The sequence below is a fragment of the Rhinopithecus roxellana genome, chromosome 2, assembly GCF_007565055.1.
Source record: "Rhinopithecus roxellana isolate Shanxi Qingling chromosome 2, ASM756505v1, whole genome shotgun sequence".
Lineage (NCBI taxonomy): Eukaryota > Metazoa > Chordata > Mammalia > Primates > Cercopithecidae > Rhinopithecus > Rhinopithecus roxellana.
The window spans coordinates 128655159-128673329 of NC_044550.1; the positions used below are offsets into that span (position 1 = coordinate 128655159).

Here is an 18171-nt window from a genome sequence, read left to right on the forward strand (position 1 = left end):
TAAAGTCTCAAAGTGGTATTTCAGGGGAAGAGATTAAAGAAAGATTAATCATTTTAAGTTTCTTTGTCTCTTTAAGCAAGTTGATGGTTCTCTCTTTGTGAACTTAGAGATCACATAAGAATATTATCAACTAGTATTCGTATAACTTTTCATAGCCTTCAATATTGCCTTATACATATTTTTCATTACCTCCTCATCGAGACTTATTACAATAGGCAGGGTAGGTGTTATTATCTCCACTTTACAGAAGAGAGGACCCTGCAACTCAGAAAAATTTTTTTGTCAGGGTTTCACAGGTAATTTGCTACAAAGCTAGGGCTAGAAACTAAGTCCTTGTGGAAGAAGTGATTTTTATTTTCAGGCACTGGCTATTTCTCTTTGGCAGAGCAGGCACAGCCCATTCTAGAAGTTACACAACTTCCTGAGCACTGTTAAATGTTAAAAAAAAAACAAACTTAGCCCTGTAATTAAATACTGAGATGGACCGAGTGAGATGAAAAACATTATTATGGAAAATGTTTATTTTAAATTTATTTTTACCATGCTATGTAACAGATCTCCAGATCGTATTCCTCCTAACTGAAACATTGTATCCTTTGACCAACATGTACCCTGCCCAATAATGGAAAACATTATTTTAAAGCAAAGGTGCTGACACAAATGATTTTTGATATTAAACAGACTCCTGTTTTAAAAATATGACTTTTTTCATTTAGAAATATATTAGGAGGAAATATAGATAAATACAAAGAAGAAAACAAAAATACCAATGATCCCATCACTAAAAACTTGATGTTTAACATTAAAGTGCTTATTATTTCTATGTACATATATACACTTTTAAAATAAAATGGTATGATACTATAAATATTACTTCAAAATGCAGGTTCTTTTAGGAGGGAGGGAGGGAGGGAAAGTCCGGGGGGCTGGGAGTCGTGGAGGGGAGGGAGGGGCTGCAGGGTTATGTGATTTTATGGCTTTCGAGAAAGCAGAACTCCTCAAGTCAGTCCCGTTATTACTTTTGTCATTTCTTTAGTTATTTCGTCGTTATCGTTCTGTAAATCTCATCTCTCTATATCTCTCTCTCTCCTCCTCCCTCTCCCTCCTTCCCTCCATCCCTCCTCCCTCCTTCCTTCCTTCCTTCCTTCTTCCTTCCTTCCTTCCTTCCTTCCTTCCTTCCTTCCTTCCTTCTTTTCTTTCTTTCCTGTCTAGAGACCAGGTTATGAGATTGGCTACTTTTTGTATTTTTGGTAGAGATGAAGTTTCGCCATGCTGCCCAGGCTGATCTCAAATTCTTGGGCTCAAGACAGCTGCCCGCCTCAACCACCCAAAGTGCTGGGATTACAGGTGTGAGCCACCACGCCCAGCCACAATTTGCTTTTTCTACTTAGCAATATATCATGAACATTTCTTCAAGTTGTTTGGAAGAATATGAGAAAAGATATTGAAATATATAATTTTATTCTAAAATTAATGTGTTCATTCTGTAAAATTGATATAAAACAGAAGTATATAATCCTGCTGTCCAGAGGTAGCTATATAGTTTAGTGCCTACTCTTCTGCACTTTTTATTTTTTTTTAAACAAATCCTGAGGTTAACTGGTTGGTGGATTAGAATACCTTCTTTAGAAAAAGTTTGAGCTAATGAAGAAGAGAGCATTGTTTATTTTACAAAGGTATATATTTTACTTTAAATTTCAATATAGCAAATAATATGTAAATAACAAATACATCATTTGTAATAATCTTTAGGGGCATTCACACAGAATACTACTCTGGAAACCACCAGCATACAGGAAGCCTTCTGTATGTTGAATAATCTTTGGCCATCTTCAAGTAATACCTCAGTGGTGTGTGAGTGCTCTAAGCTGCATACTATATAACTATCCTTGTTTAAAGACGGTGCTTTAGGCTGAGCGCAGTGGTTCACGCCTGTAATCCCAGCACTTTGGGAGGCTGAGGCGGGTGGATCACCTGAGGTCAGGAGTTCAAACCAGCCTGGCCAACATGGTGAACCACCCCACACCCCATCTCTATAAAAATATAAAAATTAGCTGGCCATGATGGTGGGTGCCTGTAATCTGTAATCCCAGCTACTCGGGAGGCTGAGGCAGGAGAATCGCTTGAACCGGGGAGGTGGAGGTTGCAGTGAGCTGAGATCGTGCTACTGCACTCCAGCCTGGGTGACAGAGGAAGACTCCCTCTCAAAGAAAAAAAAAAAGATGGTGCTTTAAAGTCTGTGTACTGTATCAGCCTTTCAGACTGGATTTCTCAATTCAGTTTGTAATTTTATCCAGAAGTAGTTTACTGCTTGGGTGATGTAATACAACCTATATGTGAGCCATAAACTGGTAAACAAATATTTGTTGTGAAATGACTTACAGGATTTACAAGTTATTAAAGTACACATATGACTTTAGTAGATAGCAGGATTTTATGCTTCAGAAAGGTAAAATTAAATTGTAGTTAATAGTCAGAGGACAATAGTCAGGTACATAGTTACTTGTGGGACAATAATAGTGCTTGACACCTAGTAGGTATTTCTTAAATATGTGTTAAATATTGAATGAATTAAAGAACCCAACTCAAAAAAGCAGACCAAGAATATAAACATGTAATTCACAGAGAATAAATCCAAATGATTAATAAACACATGAGAGTTTGTCTAACTTCACTAGTAAATGTGAATCAAAAACCATAGGGTAAAAAATGCTCACCCATCAGACTGAGGAAAACTTTAAAATCTGACAACATTAAATGTTGGTCAGGGTATGGGAAAAAATGATATACTTCCATAGGTCTAGCAGAATTCAAAATGATACAGTAACTTTGGGCAGCAATCTGGCTGGCTCTGGTGAACTGAAACTAGAACTAGCAGTTACACTTCTGGAAACATACATGAGAACCACTCTTGCAACTCTTGCACATGTGACTAAGGAGACTTAGTCTCCTAAATCTAGGGATTTTTATTGCAGCATTGTTAGTAAGAGCAAAGAAATGGAAACAACCAATCCTTCATTAGTAGAAAAGAAATAAAAATAGAAAAGGGGAACAAAATATTATGTATTTATATGCTAGAATATTAATGAACAATATTGTAAAATGAAATAGCTCTATGTATATTAGCATAGATAGTTTCCAAAATGGTTTCAAGTGAAAAAAGCACAAGTTGCAGAATTATGCATAGAGGAAGATATTGCTTTGGAAACTTAAAATACACGTGCAAAACTTTACATTGGTTATGAAAGCTTTTATAGGTGCGTAAAAGGATGAAGAATTACCCTGAAGGATATACACCAAACTCACAGTAGTGACTGCACCTAGGGAAATAGGAAAGGGACTGGGAGGTTACGGGTTTTTTTTTTGTTGTTGTTTGTTTGTTTGTTTGTTTTTTCAGACAAAATATTGCTCTGTTGCCCAGGTTGGAGTGCAATGGCGTGATCTCAGCTCACTGCAACCTCCACCTCCCAGGTTCAAGTGATTCTCCTGCCTCAGCCTCCCCAGTAGCTGGGACTACAGGTGCGTGCCACCATGCCCGGCTAATTTTTGTATTTTTAGTAGAGATGGTGCTTCACCATGTTGGCCAGGCTGGTCTGAAACTCCTGACCTCAAATGATTTGCCCAGCTTGTCTTTCCAAAGTTTGCTGGGATTGCAAGCGTGAGCGACCGTGACTGGCCGCGGTTTGTTGAAAGAACTTTAAATATAAAGTTTTATTTTTTTCACATGCCATAAAAGAACTGAGAGCCAATTTGACAGAAGTCAACAGTTGTTAATTCCTGGTGGCAGAAATATGAATGATATAATTCCTATTTTATAGTTCATATAAAATGAATATATGAATATTTCATAATTCTTATATAATGATATGCTGTTTTGCATTTTGAAATGGGGGTCACTATATTTATTCACTAAGTAATTAATTTACATGATACAACATTCAAAATGTATAAAATATATACAGTGAAAGATATTTTCCCTTCCACTCCAATTGCCCAGTCCCATACTTCCCCTTCCTCAGAGGCAGACAATCACTGTTAACACTTTCTGGTTGCATTTTTCCAAAGAGATTCTCCCCACTCCTTTACGCACAGTACACACACACACGCAAATATAGATATTTACATATATATGTATATTTCCTACAAATGGTAGCATATCATTTTGTTTCTTCTTCTTTTTTTTTTTTTTTTTTTTTTTTTTTGAGACATAGTCTTGCTCTTCGCCCAGGCTGGAGTGCAGCAGCACAAACTCGGCTCACTGCAGCCTTCGCCTCCTGGGTTCAAGCGAGTTTGGGCTAATTTTTGTATTTTTAGTAGAGATGGGATTTCATCATGTTGGCCAAGCTGGACTTGAACTCCTGATCTCAAGTGCTCCACCCACCTTGACCTCCCAAAGTGCTGGTATTACAGGTGTGAATTTAAGGATTTCCAATACCTTCTTTTTCCTTCCAAAAAGAGGTCTCATAGATGAAATACAATATAGTATATAAAATATAAAAATAACAAGGTACCAGAGGTAGGAAGACAGGAAAAGGGAGGGAAGAAGGGAGATTGAGACTGTGGCAGAAGAAACAGCAATAATTCAGTAGACAATGGAGAAATCTTTTTTTTTTAAATGGAGTTTCGCTCTTGTTGCCCAGGCTGGAATGCAATGGCACAATCTCCGCCCACCACAACCTGTACTTCCCGGGTTCAAGCTGTTGTCCTGCCTCAGCCTCCTGAGTAGCTGGGATTACAGGCATGCATCACCACGCTGAACTCATTTTGTGTTTTTTTAGTAGAGATGCGTTTTCACCATGTTGGTGAGGCTGGCCTCGAACTCGCGACCTCAGGTGATCCACCTGCCTTGGTCTCCCAAAGTGCTGGGATTACAGACATGAGCAGTAATCCTCGCAGGGGATAATTTTATCAGTTGCGGGGTTGGGGGAGGTGGTGGTGAGATCAGGGTATTGAGTACCCCAGCTATGCTCTTCCTGTGGGCTTGCCTTGTGCTGGCTGTGTTCTTCAATGTTAAGTCACTGTCCTCATAGTTATTCTGCGTAACTCCTCCTCCATCTAGGGCCACACCAAATTCCTCTTCTTGTCCTTGGATCCCAGTGGTAGTAACAGTTTGGCTACTTCTAACCCGAGGTTACTGCACCATCCTTTGTTGTTTCCCTACACTAATATCTTTGTAAATAGTCTCTTTGGAAATAACCTCTTCCAGAATGATCTTGAGTGTGCCTTTCTTTTTGGTTGGGACCCTGACTGGGAACCTCCTTCAAAAGTATTACTTATCTATTACATATCCTTTTTGTCTTATTCACTGTAGTATTAATTTCTTGAAGGCATATATCATATATTTTGTTAATATCTGTATTCATAGCATTGAGTACACTTCCTGTGGCTAGCAGGTATTGATAAATATTTTTGTCTTGAGAAGCAAGAATGGAAGGAATGATGGAAGATGGTAGGATTATAGTCACCAAGCAGGTTTTTTAAAATCTTAGTTTGGGCAGGGCGTGGTGGCTTATGCCTGTAATCTCAGCACTTTGGGAGGCCGAGGCGGGTGGATCACCTGAGGTCAGGAGTTCAAGACCAGCCTGGCCAACAAGGTGAAACCCCATCTCTACTAAAAATACAAAACTTAGCTGAGTCTGGTGATGCACACCTGTAATCCCAGCTACTAGGGAGGCTGAGTCAGGAGAATTGCTTGAACCCACGAGGTGGAGGTTGCAGTGAGCCAAGATTGTGCCACTGCACTCCAGCCTGGGCAACAGAGCAAGACTCCATCTAAAAAAAAAAAAAAAAAAAAAAAAACTTAGTTTGGTTTCCTAAAATTTTCTCATTTCTCCCAGTCTCCAAATCAGTTCAGTAACCATTTTCTCTGTGTTTCTGCTCTGTGGAAACCACTTCACTAGGAGTGGGGTTCTGGCTAGTGATTCGGGCATGGCTCATGCCTCCAGAAATTTGTCTCAGTGAAGGGACCACTGTGGCTAAAGTTTCTTAAAGCAGGAGGTGTCTTTTGGGGGTGGAAGATGGAAGTAGGATCTGACACTAATGGAGAAGGCGTGGAAAAGCTTCTGTGGCTATACAAAGAGGATTAATGAGCAGTATTAAGAGCCAAGTTGAGACTCCATAGCAGGAACTTATAGTGCATCTAATCCACTTTACCTTACACAAAACTACTATATTAGTCTTCCTAAAGTAAACCTGGGGTGATGTCATGCTCTTGCCTTAAAATCTTCAATGACTCTTCATTTCATGTAGAAAGAAGAATGAGCCCCTATTTTGATGCAGTGCTCTTACTTTCACGGACCTGTTTCTTTTTTTTTCTCTGTGTGTAGAAATTAAACTAGTTTAATTTCTATTCTCCAGATGGGCTTCCACAGGAATTCCATAGGAATATCTCCTGCCTCTATGTCTGTTGTGGGAAATCAGGGACCCCCAAACGGAGGGACGGGCTGAAGTCACAGCAGAAGAATATAAATTGTGAAGATTTCATGGACATTTATTAGTTCCCCAAATTAATACTTTTATAATTTCTAATGCCTGTCTTTACTGCAGTCTCTGAACATAAATTGTGACGATTTCATGGACACTTATCACTTCCCCAGTCAATACCCTTGTGATTTCCTATGCCTGTCTTTACTTTAATCTCTTAATCCCATCATCTTCGTAAGCTGAGGAGGATGTATGTTGTGTCAGGACCCTGTGATGATTGCGTTGACTGCACAAATTTTTTGTAGAGCACGTGTGTTTGAACAATATGAAATCTGGCACCTTGATGAAAGAACAGGATAACAACAATGTTCAGGGAACAAGAGAGATAAGACTTTGGACTCTGACTGCTGGTGAGCCAGACAGAATAGAGCCATTATTTCTCTTGTTTCAAAGGCAAATAGGAGAACTATCGCTGAATTCTTTTTCTCAGCGAGGAATATCCCTGAGAAAGAGAATGTGTCCTGAGGGTAGGCCTATAAATGGCCCCCAGGGGGCAGCCGCCTTTTACGGTCAAAGTCGAAGGGATGAAATAAGCCCTGGTCTCCTGTAGCACTCCAAGGCTTAGTAGGACAAGGAAATTCCCACCTAATAAATTTTGGTCAGACAGGTTGTCTGCTCTCAAACCCTGTCTCCTGATAAGATGTTATCAATGACAGTGCAAGCCTGAAACTTCATTAGCTATTTTAATTTTGCCCCATCCTGTGGTCCTGTGATCTCGCCCTGCCTCCATTTGCTTTGTGATATTTTATTACCTTGAGAAGCATGTGATCTCTGTGACCCACACCCTATTGGTGCATTCCCTCCCCTTTTGAAGATTGCCAATGAAAACTTGCTGGTTTTATGGCTCAGAGAGCATCACGGAACCTGCCGACATGTGATGTCTCCCCCAGACACCCAGCTTTAAAATTTCTCTCTTTTGTACTCTTTCCCTTTATTTCTCAGTCCAGCCGAGACACTTAGGGAAACAGAAAAGAACCCACGTTAAATATCAGGGGTGGGGTTTCCCCCAATATATATCTTTACGCATGAATTCTCATTTGCCTGGAATAGGATGCCTTTCTCCTGCCCCATTTCCACCTGATAAATCCTACTTACCCAGGCCCCTTATTTTCTGTTTGCTCTTGAATTTATTGTTTCAGGAGTTGTCTCCCATGGTGATTTCATCTTCCAACAGAGAGTATCTCCCTTTCTAATCCCAGATCCTGTTGGCCATTCCTGACTTTAAGCAGCCTCTTGCATTTATGCCTCCTGCTCTTGGGGTAGTAGGAGTATCCTATTATTATTAATCTCACTGTTTCCTCACTGTCCTCTGTTTAACGTTACTAACACTTTTGTAACTAATGCTCTGTATTAAATTCCTTCTATTGAACCACCTGATGTTAGCCATTTTTCTGATTGGCTGATTTCTGATTCACTGTGTTAGATTCACTGTGTTAGCACACCTGATTGAAAGACTGTGCTTCAAGATCCAACTCCATCTTCTTCATGGACCTTTTTTCATTATATGGCTGAAAAAGATTTTAAAAAAACTCCCCTAGAATATTAAAAATATCTGTTATTTCAACAATCATATTTTTCTTATGACATTGTAAAAATATCTACTAATTTCTAAACAAATAAAATATCTCAGAAATTGGGGAAAGGATGATTGACAATTACAAATAATTATCTAAGATTCTCTTATAGATGCCAAATACTTGTTCATTTTAGTACTCCTGGCTTGTTCTCCTGTAGTCCTCTGCTACAGTACTAGTTGTAAACTCTTTTGGGGGCATACTCATCTTTGGATTTGTTCCTTATCCAACTGGCAGAGAACTCTGTGCATTGTACATGTGTGCTCTTTATTGAGTTGGGCACAGACTCGTTGCTTGGCATGTGTATTTTTTCTTTTTTTGAGACAGAGTCTCGCTCCGTCACCCAGGCTGGAGTGCAGTGGTGTCATCTCGGCTCACTGCAACCTCTGCCTCCTGGGTTCAAGTGATTTTCCTGCCTCAGCCTCCCAAGTAGCTGGGACCACAGGCACCCACCACCACACCCAGCTAATTTTTTGTGTTTTAGTAGAGACGGGGTTTCACTGTGTTAGCCAGGATGGTCTCAATCTCCTGACCTTGTGATCTGCCTGCCTTGACCTCCCAAAGTGCTGGGATTACAGGTGTGAGCCACTGTGCCCAGCCATATTCTTAATTTTCATTTTATATTCCAGTTGTTCTTTGCTATTATACAGAAGTAAAATTCATTTTTACATTGACTTTACAGTCCTGTGACCTTGCTAAATTCACTTATTTGTTCTAATCATTTTTTTCTAGATGCCAAAGAATTTATTTTATGGTTGACTACATACACTATTATGTCATCTGCAAGTAAATAGTTTTACTTCTTTTCCAATTCAGATGCTTTGTATTCTTTTTCTTGCCTTATTGCAAGTGCTAGAACCTCCAGTGCAATGTTGACTACTTCTAGAATATCCTTGTCTTATTCTTGACCTTAGGAAGAAAATGTTCGGTCTTTCATCATTAAGTATAATGTTAACTGTAGTTTCTTTTTTTGTTTTGTTTTGTTTTGTTTTTTGTTTTTTGAGACAGTCTGGTTCTGTTGCCCAGGCAGGAGTGCAGTGGCAAGATCTTGGCTCACTGCAAATTCTGCTTCCTAGATTCAAGCAATTCTCCTCCCTCAGCCTTCCAAGTAGCTGGGATTATAGGTGCTTGCCACCATGCCTGGCTAATTTTTGTATTTTTAGTAGAGACAGGGTTTCACCATGTTGGCCAGGCTGGTCTCCAACTCCTGACCTCAAGTGATCCACCAACCTTGGCCTCCCAAAGTGCTGGGATTACAGGTGTGAGCCACCGCACTTGGCCAATGTTAACTGTAGATTTTTTGATACATGCTGTTTATTGGGTTGAGGAAGTTCCCTTCTATTTCTGGTTTGCTAAGAGTTCTAGTTATAAACGGGTGTTGAATTTTGGAAAAACGCATTTTCTACATTTGTTGAAATCAACATTTGGTTTTTCTCCTTACCTTTTGTCATTATTATTGTGAATCTTATTGATTACTTTTCAAATTTATATCTACATTTCTCATTTTAAGTTACAAAAATACTGATAAGTTATAATAGTTGCTTGTAAGTTTTGTTTGCAAGAGCTGATCCTCAGGTTTCAGATTTGTGGATCTGAAATATCAAACAGTTAACAGCAACCTTGAAGCCTTTCCTAACCATTATTTTCTCTCTCTCACTTACAGCATTCAGAAAAGGCCAAAGGCACTAAAGGCAAATAACACAGAGTAATGTTTCACAAGGTGTGATTCAGGAATCCTTTGCAACAGAATTACTTATAGTGCCTGATAAAGCTGTAGATTTATGTGCCCTACCCATACCTTATTCAGACTCTGCAAATAGGGCCCTGAAATATGCATTTTAAACAAGCTTCACAAGTATATTCATGCTAAATTAAAAGAACCACTAATACACAGTTAATTATGTGTGGGTTTGTGTGTGTATGTGGGTACACAGAGTATCTTCTCTGCCCTTTTATATAAAGAAGGCATTATTATTCTGTTTACAAATGTGTAAACTGAGGTTTCATGAGGTTAAAAAATCTCACTTGAGTTCATTCAGCTAATAAGTGACAAAGCTAGATTTTGAACCCAAGCTAGAGCATGATTTCAATCAGTAGAATATACTGCTTCCATGTATTCACGGTTCATGTTCCATATTTGTTTTGCCCGAATTACCCGTAAGATTTTCTCAACCATTGCTTTGGTATATTTTTGTGTAGTTTGTTATATCCTCACTTAGGTAAGGAATTTGTGTGACTCAGTTAAATATGAAAGTTGAATCTTTCTTTCCAAAGCAATTGTTTCTCTTTGATTCACAAATTTCAATTCAAAGACTCATGCATAGGAAAACCAGCAAAGCAACAAAGTCCCTAAAAGAATATATTTTTCTGTTCTTTTCAGATGTTTTGCCTATGATCCTATGATACTAAAAGAGTTGAAAGTATATGAAAATAATAAGCAATTACTATTAATATTTTTTTCTCAAACTACAGAGTAATTTTACCTTTAAAAACAGATGGAAAAATTCAAAATAAAATATTAGCAACTGGGACCCAGTAGTATATAAAAAGAATAACTTACCAGGGCTAGGCACAGTGGCTCACACCTATAATCCCAGCTACTCGGGAGGCTGAGGCAGGAGAATCCCTTGAACCAAGGAGGCGGAGGTTGCAGTGAGCTCAGATCATACCACTGTACTCCAGTCTGGGTGACAGAGCGAGACTCTGTCTCAAAACAAACAAACAAAAAAAGAATGACTTATCATAACCAAGAAGTGTTTATTGTAGAACTGTTAAAAGTGTTTATATAGTTCACCATATTAATATTGACAGGAAAATATTATTATTTCTATGAGAGCAAAGGAAATTCTAATAAAAACCCAACATTAATTCCCATATCTAACAGTTTAAAAATAGGAAACTTCCTAACATGAATAAAACATCTGCCTCAAACTAATGGACAACACCATGCTTGAGAATGAAAATCAAGAGGCATTTTCATAAAGCCAAGGACCATACTGGATATCTGTTAAGATAGTTATAATAACAGAATATCAACACTATTATATATTATTTTCTGGAAGTTTTAGTCAAGGCAATTAGACATTAAAACTAAATGCTTCTTAAAAAGAGGAAATGAAATAATTTTGTGTAAGTAATATAATTGTATTGCAAAGACAGAAATTAATTAATACAAAACCTATTAGAAAAAAATTTTGTAAAGGCCAAAAGGTGGTCAGTTTCAAAATAAAAAAGAATAAATAATTTCCTGACATAGCAAAAGTAAAGAGTTAGTATACATCAAGGGAAAACCAAGTTAATGACAAAAGGAAAACAAATATAAAACATGTAGGAATTAATAAAAATGTAGAATCTGTATATTGAAACCTTTTTGAAAATGTAAAGGAAAATAATTTCTTAATTTATTCTGTGATTTTAATGCAAATTCCATCAAAATCTCTATAGTTGGAAAGGCAGTTTTAAAATAACATTTTAGATCAGTAGGGAAAAGATGGTCTATTGATTACTGATTAAATGCTAATTAGAATATCAACTATCCATTTAGAAAATATAAAGCTAAATCTCTGCTGCATACCTTACACCAAAATTAATTTGAGGTAGATTAAAAAGGAAACCATAAAACCAGTGGGAAAAATATCTATTAATAATTATAAATTCTAAATGTCTCTATTTTTCTGTTTATAATTTCTATTTTTTAGAGAGGTTATGTATTTTTAAAAGTGATTAATAAAAAAATTTCCAAGTAGAATACTTAGGCCAACAGGAAATTACAGGGCAAGAGAAGTGTCTCATTTTTCTTTAGGGTTAAGCAAAGGCCAGGCTTGGTTTGTTCTGACAATAGGAATTATATTTTCTGTTCTTATTTAATCTTTTACTCATGTTATTTTTTCTGTATATTATGATGAATGAAATAATTACATATTCTCCCTTCCCTAGTCATAAGGCTTGAGATCTCTAAAGAGAGTGTTTATTGATGACAATAGGAAGTTGGCATGTGGGGAAATATACCAGAATAGTCATGTCTTCATTCTGACGCTGAAAAGGAGTCAGTGAAGCATTTCTCTTCTTAGAAAGCAGTTGTTTCTACAGTAAAAATTACTTTAATTATATTTTAAAATATATGTACATGTTCATTAGCAAACATAACAAAAATTCTTTATTTCCTATTTATTGACTACTGCCTGCTAGTTATTTTCATTAGTTGTTTGGATACTGGAGTGAGATAGAAAGCATTATTTATTGTTGTCTTCACTTGAATATTTAACATTTTGTAAAATTTAAGTCATTATTGATTTTACTTTCAATAATGAGATATGTTTTATACATTTTTCTATATCAAATGATTTTTCTTTCATTTTAATTTACTTAAGAGTCCTATGAATTGGCAAGAAAAGGTCTGAGAACAGATGGGGACAGTCCTGCCTTGGACTCTCTCAGGGCAGAGTATAAATGGGTGGACATGATTGATAGTTCATTGTAACTCAAAAGTATATGCTACCGTGAGGATTATGTTTATTAAACTGATAGTAGAAGTTGTCATTTACTGGGCTTGTACTATGTGCCAGGCATAATGCTAAGCACTTAACTCATTTAATCCTCACCACAGTTTGTGAAGTAAATGTTATTCCGGAAAACAAGATGAATTTTCTAAAGAACAAAGTTGTCCAATAATGGATCGGGCTACTCACAAGGCAGGAAGTTCCCACAACCAGAAGTGTTCCAAAAGAGACCAGGTGATCATTTATCAGGAATATGATAGTGGCATTCCTGTTTGAGTAGAAGGTTGGCTCAAGTGACCCTTGAAATTATAACTGCTTCTAGGTTTCTATGATTCTACTTTGCAAATGCCATCACACCTTGTAATATAAACCAAATAACACCAGCAAAATCACTCAATTTAAAATCCAGTTATTGGCTTGGTATGGTGGCCCACGCCTGTAATCCCAACACTTTGGGAGGCTAAGGTGGGAGGATCATTTGACGTCTGGAGTTCAAGACCCGCTTGAGCAATATAGTGAGATCCCATTTCTACAAAATAATTAGTCAAATGTGCTGGCGTGTGTCTGTATTCCCAGCCACACAGAAGGCTGAGGCAGGAGGACTGCTTGAGCCCTGGAGTTTGAGGCTGTAGTGAGCCGTGATCACACCACCACATTCCAGCCTGGATGACAAGGTAAGACCCTGTGTCAAAAAAAAAATTCAGTTATTATGTTTTAAACATATCAGTTCTTTCTGTCAGTTGAGACACTAGTGTTGTTTGCTTAAACTTATAATACACGTAGTTTTTGGTTTATTTTTTCCTGTTGAGGTTCAGTGGCCCTCAAGTTTAAAAGTGGATTATTGAAATGGTATAGTAGAATTATGACAACTTTAATATTAAAATTTAAATATGTTTTTGATTTCTCATCTGTAGTGCCAAAAATTTGGGGGGAAATTAGGAATCAGTGTAATGAGAAGTTAAAAGCATAAATTTTTGGCATCATATGTACTTTGGTTCATATAGCTACTATATTGAGTATATATTCTAGCTATATGTTTTTGGCAAATTAAGTACCTTTTCTGAGTTCCACATTCCTTATCTGTAAGAACCTGAGGAAATACTTACTTCATAGTTTGTAGTGAGAATTACATGAATAGAGTGCTTTGTGTCTGGCATAGAGTAAGAACCCAGTAAATTGTCAAGTAAATTATTACATTAAAGAATAGCATCACTAAAAACATATACTTTTTTTTTTCATTTTCAACAATGTATTTATTCAACCTGGCACATCCAAAATATTATTCCAACATGTAATCAATTTTTTTTTTGTTGTTTGTTTTGAGATGGAGTCTTGCCCTGTCACCAGGCTGGAGTACAAGTGGCATGATCTCAGCTCACTGCAATCTCCGATTCCCTGGTTCAAGCGATTCTCCTGCCTCAGCCTCCCGAGTAACTGGGATTACAGACACATGCCACCACGCCCAGCTAATTTTTGTATTTTTAGTAGAGATGGAGTTTCACCATGTTAGCCAGGATGGTCTCAATCTCCTGACCTCATGATCCACCCACCTCGGCCTCCCAAAGTGCTGGGATTACAGGCGTAAGCGGCCGTAATCAATATTTTAAAAATCGGTAATGAGATATCTTGCATTCTTTTTTTATGCAGATGCTTCCAGCACATCTCAATTCACATGTTAAATTTCCAAGTAAATGCTCAATCTATATTTAGATTTATAAAATTCACAATTGAAATTGAAGGTTCACATATCAAGTTGTTCCAAACACACTTAAAAGTCTCCTAATAACTTTATTATCACTTCAAATAGTTAAAATTAAATAAAGTTTAAAATCCAGTCCTCAGTCTCACTAGCCACATTTCTAGTGCTCAGTAGCCACAAGAGCTGGTGCCCACCACATTGGACAGCATTTTTTTCTTTTTTGAAACAGAATCTTGCTCTGTCACTCAGACTGGAGTGCACTGCAAGCTTCACCCCACCCCCCTGTCTCAAGCCATCCTCTCACCTCAGCCTCCTGAATAGCTTGGACCACAGGCATGCACTACCATGCCTGACTAATTTCTGTATTTTTAGTAGAGATGGGGGTCTCACCATGTTGTCCAGGCTGGTCTGGAACCCCTGACCTCAAGTGATCTGCCCTCCTTGGCCTCCCAAAGTGCTGAGATTATAGGCATGAACCACAGCACTCGGCCTGGGCAGCTTATTTATAATTGGTTCTCAGCTCTGGCTACTCGGCAGAATCCAGAATTCATAGAAAAGGCTTTTAAGAATACAGTTCCACAGCCCCCATCCCCAACCTTACTCAATGGGAGGCTGGGAAGGACTCTGGTTCCAAGAGGCAGCCTGTGTTTCCTGATGGAAGGATGTGACAGGGCTGTATCTTTAATGTTTCACCTTGAACATTGGAGACAGCTTCAAGGAGGAGGTAACTAGATGTGTCTTAGTCCATTTTCTGTTGCTTATAAGAAATATCTGAAATGCAAATCAAAACCACAGTGAGATACCATCTCACACCAGTTAGAATGGCGATCACTAAAAAGTCAAGAAACAACAGGGGCTGGAGAGGATGTGGAGAAATAGGAACACTTTTACCCTATTGGTGGGACTGTAAACTAGTTCAACCATTGTGGAAGACTGTGTGGCAATTCCTCAAGGATCTAGAACTACAAATACCATTTGACCCAGCCATCCCATTACTGGGTATATACCCAAAGGATTATAAATCATGCTGTTATAAAGAAATATGCACACATATGTTCACTGTGGCACTATTTACAATAGCAAAGACTTGGAACCAACCCAAATGTCCATCAATGATAGACTGGTTTAAGAAAATGTGGCACATATACACCATGGAACACTATGCAGGCATAAAAGAAGATGAGAACATGTCCTTTGTATCATTCTGAGCAAACTGTTGCAAGGACAGAAAACCAAACACTGCATGTTCTCACTCATAGGTGGGAATTGAATAATGAGAACACTTGGACACAGGGTGGGGAACATCACACACCAGGGCCTGTCATGGGGTGGGGGGAGGGAGGAGGGATAGCATTAGGAGATATACCCAACATAAATGACGAGTTACTGGGTGCAGCACACCAACATGGCACATGTATGCATATGTAACAAACCTGCATGTTGTGCACATGTGCCCTAGAACTTAAAGTATTTTTTTAAAAAAAGAAATATCTGAAACTGGGCAATTTACAAAGAAAAGGAATTTTTTTTTTTTTTTTTTCTATTCTGGAGTCTGAGAAGTCCAAGTCAAGGCCTTTCTTCTTAATATTTTTGATGCAAATATTTTTGTATTTAAGAATTGAGGTAAAATTTGCATACTGTCAGTAAAATGCACATATATTAAGGGTACAATTTGATGACTTTTGATCACTGTATACACTCATGTAACCACCTTCCCCAATTTTCATTCCAGAAAGCTCCCTTGTGCCCTTTTCAGTAAATTTCACCCCCCTTAGACAACTACTATTTTTATTTCTATCACCAATGTTTTGCCTGTCCTTGAATTTTATATAAATGTAACTGTGCAGCATATACTCTTATATCTGGCTTCTTTCATGTTTTTGAGCTTCATCCATGTTGTTGCAAGTATCAAGAGTTCATTTCTTAGCAAACTATCGCAAGAACAGAAAACCAAACACCGCATGTTCTCACTCATAGGTGGGAACTGAACAATGAGATCACTTGGACTCGGGAAGGGGAACATCACACACTGGGGCCTATCACGGGGAGGGGAGGAGGGGAGGGATTGCACTGGGAGTTATACCTGATGTAAATGACGAGTTGATGGGTGCTGACGAGTTGATGGGTGCAGCACACCAACATGGCACAAGTATACATATGTAACAAACCTGCACGTTATGCACATGTACCCTAGAACTTAAAGTATAATAAAAACAACAGCAACAACAACAACAACAAAGAGTTCATTTCTACTTATTGCTGAAAAGTATTTCATTGTTCTTTTAAACCAGATTGTTTATCCATTCCTCTATTGATGAAAATATGGGTTGCTTCCAGTTTGGGACTTCTATAAATATAGCTGATGAAAACATTCTTATACAAGTGTTTTTATATACATATGATTTCATTTCATTATATGTGTTTTGATAAGCAAAAGTTTGGAATTCTAATGATATCCAATGCATCAAAAATATCTTTTAGATTTAGTATCTTTTTTGTGCCCTCTCTAAGAAGTCTTGCCTATCCCAAGTCATGAGGATATTTTCCTATGTTTTTATCTAGAAGCTTTATAATTTTAGCTTCTATGTTTAGGTTGGTGATCCATCTTAAATTGAATAAATACATATGGTGGAATTACTGAGAAACAGAGTAGTTGTGTGTTTGTAGGTAACTGCCAAACAGTTTGCCAAAGAGGTTGTACCGTCCTTCGTCCCACCAGTGATGTGCGTGACATTTGGGGTCTTGGTCTTTTAAATTTTAGCCATTGTACTAGGTGTGAAAACGTATCTTGTTGTGGTTTTAATTTGTATTTATTTGTAGACTAATATTTTTATATCTTCTTTTAGTAAGAATTTGTTGAAGATTTTTGTTTATATTTTTATTGGGTTGTTTTTATTGTTGATTTGCATAAAATTTCATAAATATTATGTATATAAGTCTTGTCAGATAAATGTACTATGAATATGATTATCTGTGGCTTGCCTTTACATCTTCTTATATGTCTTTTGATAAGCAAAAGTTTATAATTTTGATGCTATCCAATGCATTAAAAATTTATTTTAGAGCCGGGCAAGGTGGCTCACACCTATAATCCCAGCACTTTGGGAGGCCAAGGTGGGCAGATCACTTGAGGTCAGGAGTTTGAGACCAACCTGGCCAACGTAGTGAAACCCCGACTCTACTAAAAATACAAAAAAATTAGCCAGGCGTGGCGACAGGTGCCTGTAATCCCAGCTACTCATGTGGCTGAGGCAGGAGTATTGCTTGAACCCAAGAAGTGGAGGTTGCAGTTAGCCAAGATGGCGCTACTGCACTCCAGCCTGAGTGACACAGTGAGATTGTCTCAAAATATTTTTTTTTCTTTTAGACTGAGTATCTTTTTTGTGCCCTTTCTAAGAAATCTTGCCTACCCCAAAGTTATGAGAATATTTTCCTATGTTTTCTTCTAGAAGCTTTGTAATTTTAGCTTTTATGTTTCAGTCTGTGATCCATATTGAATTAATTTTTGTGGTGGTGTGAGGTAGGGGTGAGTTTTCTTTTCTTCTTCATGTACTTTTAAAATGATAATTTACTTTATTTGCACACTCAGGCCACAAAGTTTTCAAGTTTCCAGAGTAAACATGGATTAGTGGAACTAATTAAATCTGACTTATTTTTGGTGGTCCAAAGGCTCTTAGATGAATGTGTACCATTGGTTGTTGCTATTGATTTCTCATTTCTTTTGAGTTTCTATTTTATTCCCTTTGCCTCTGATTAAGCACTGTAGTTTTTGTGAAGCTGTCGGGCACCAGCACTCACATTTGCCATCAACTTTCTCCCTGGTGACTTGTACCTGTCTTTCTCTGTAGTTTCCTAACCTTTCTCAAAATCTTCATGCTTCATGTCTTTGTTGATTGATCATATAAAATCTTCTTCA

General features: G+C 37.7%; 1 protein-coding gene across 1 annotated transcript in view; it reads left to right on the plus strand.

Annotated features, from left to right (window-relative positions):
- CNGA1 (cyclic nucleotide gated channel subunit alpha 1) overlaps positions 1–18171 on the plus strand; it is a 54155-nt gene that overhangs the window by 6321 nt on the left and 29663 nt on the right. Inside the window, exon 2 of the mRNA XM_010370802.2 lies at positions 4206–4410. Within this exon, the coding sequence (XP_010369104.1) occupies positions 4320–4410 (91 nt within the window). The 5' untranslated portion in view covers positions 4206–4319. The remainder of the gene's footprint in view (positions 1–4205; positions 4411–18171) is intronic.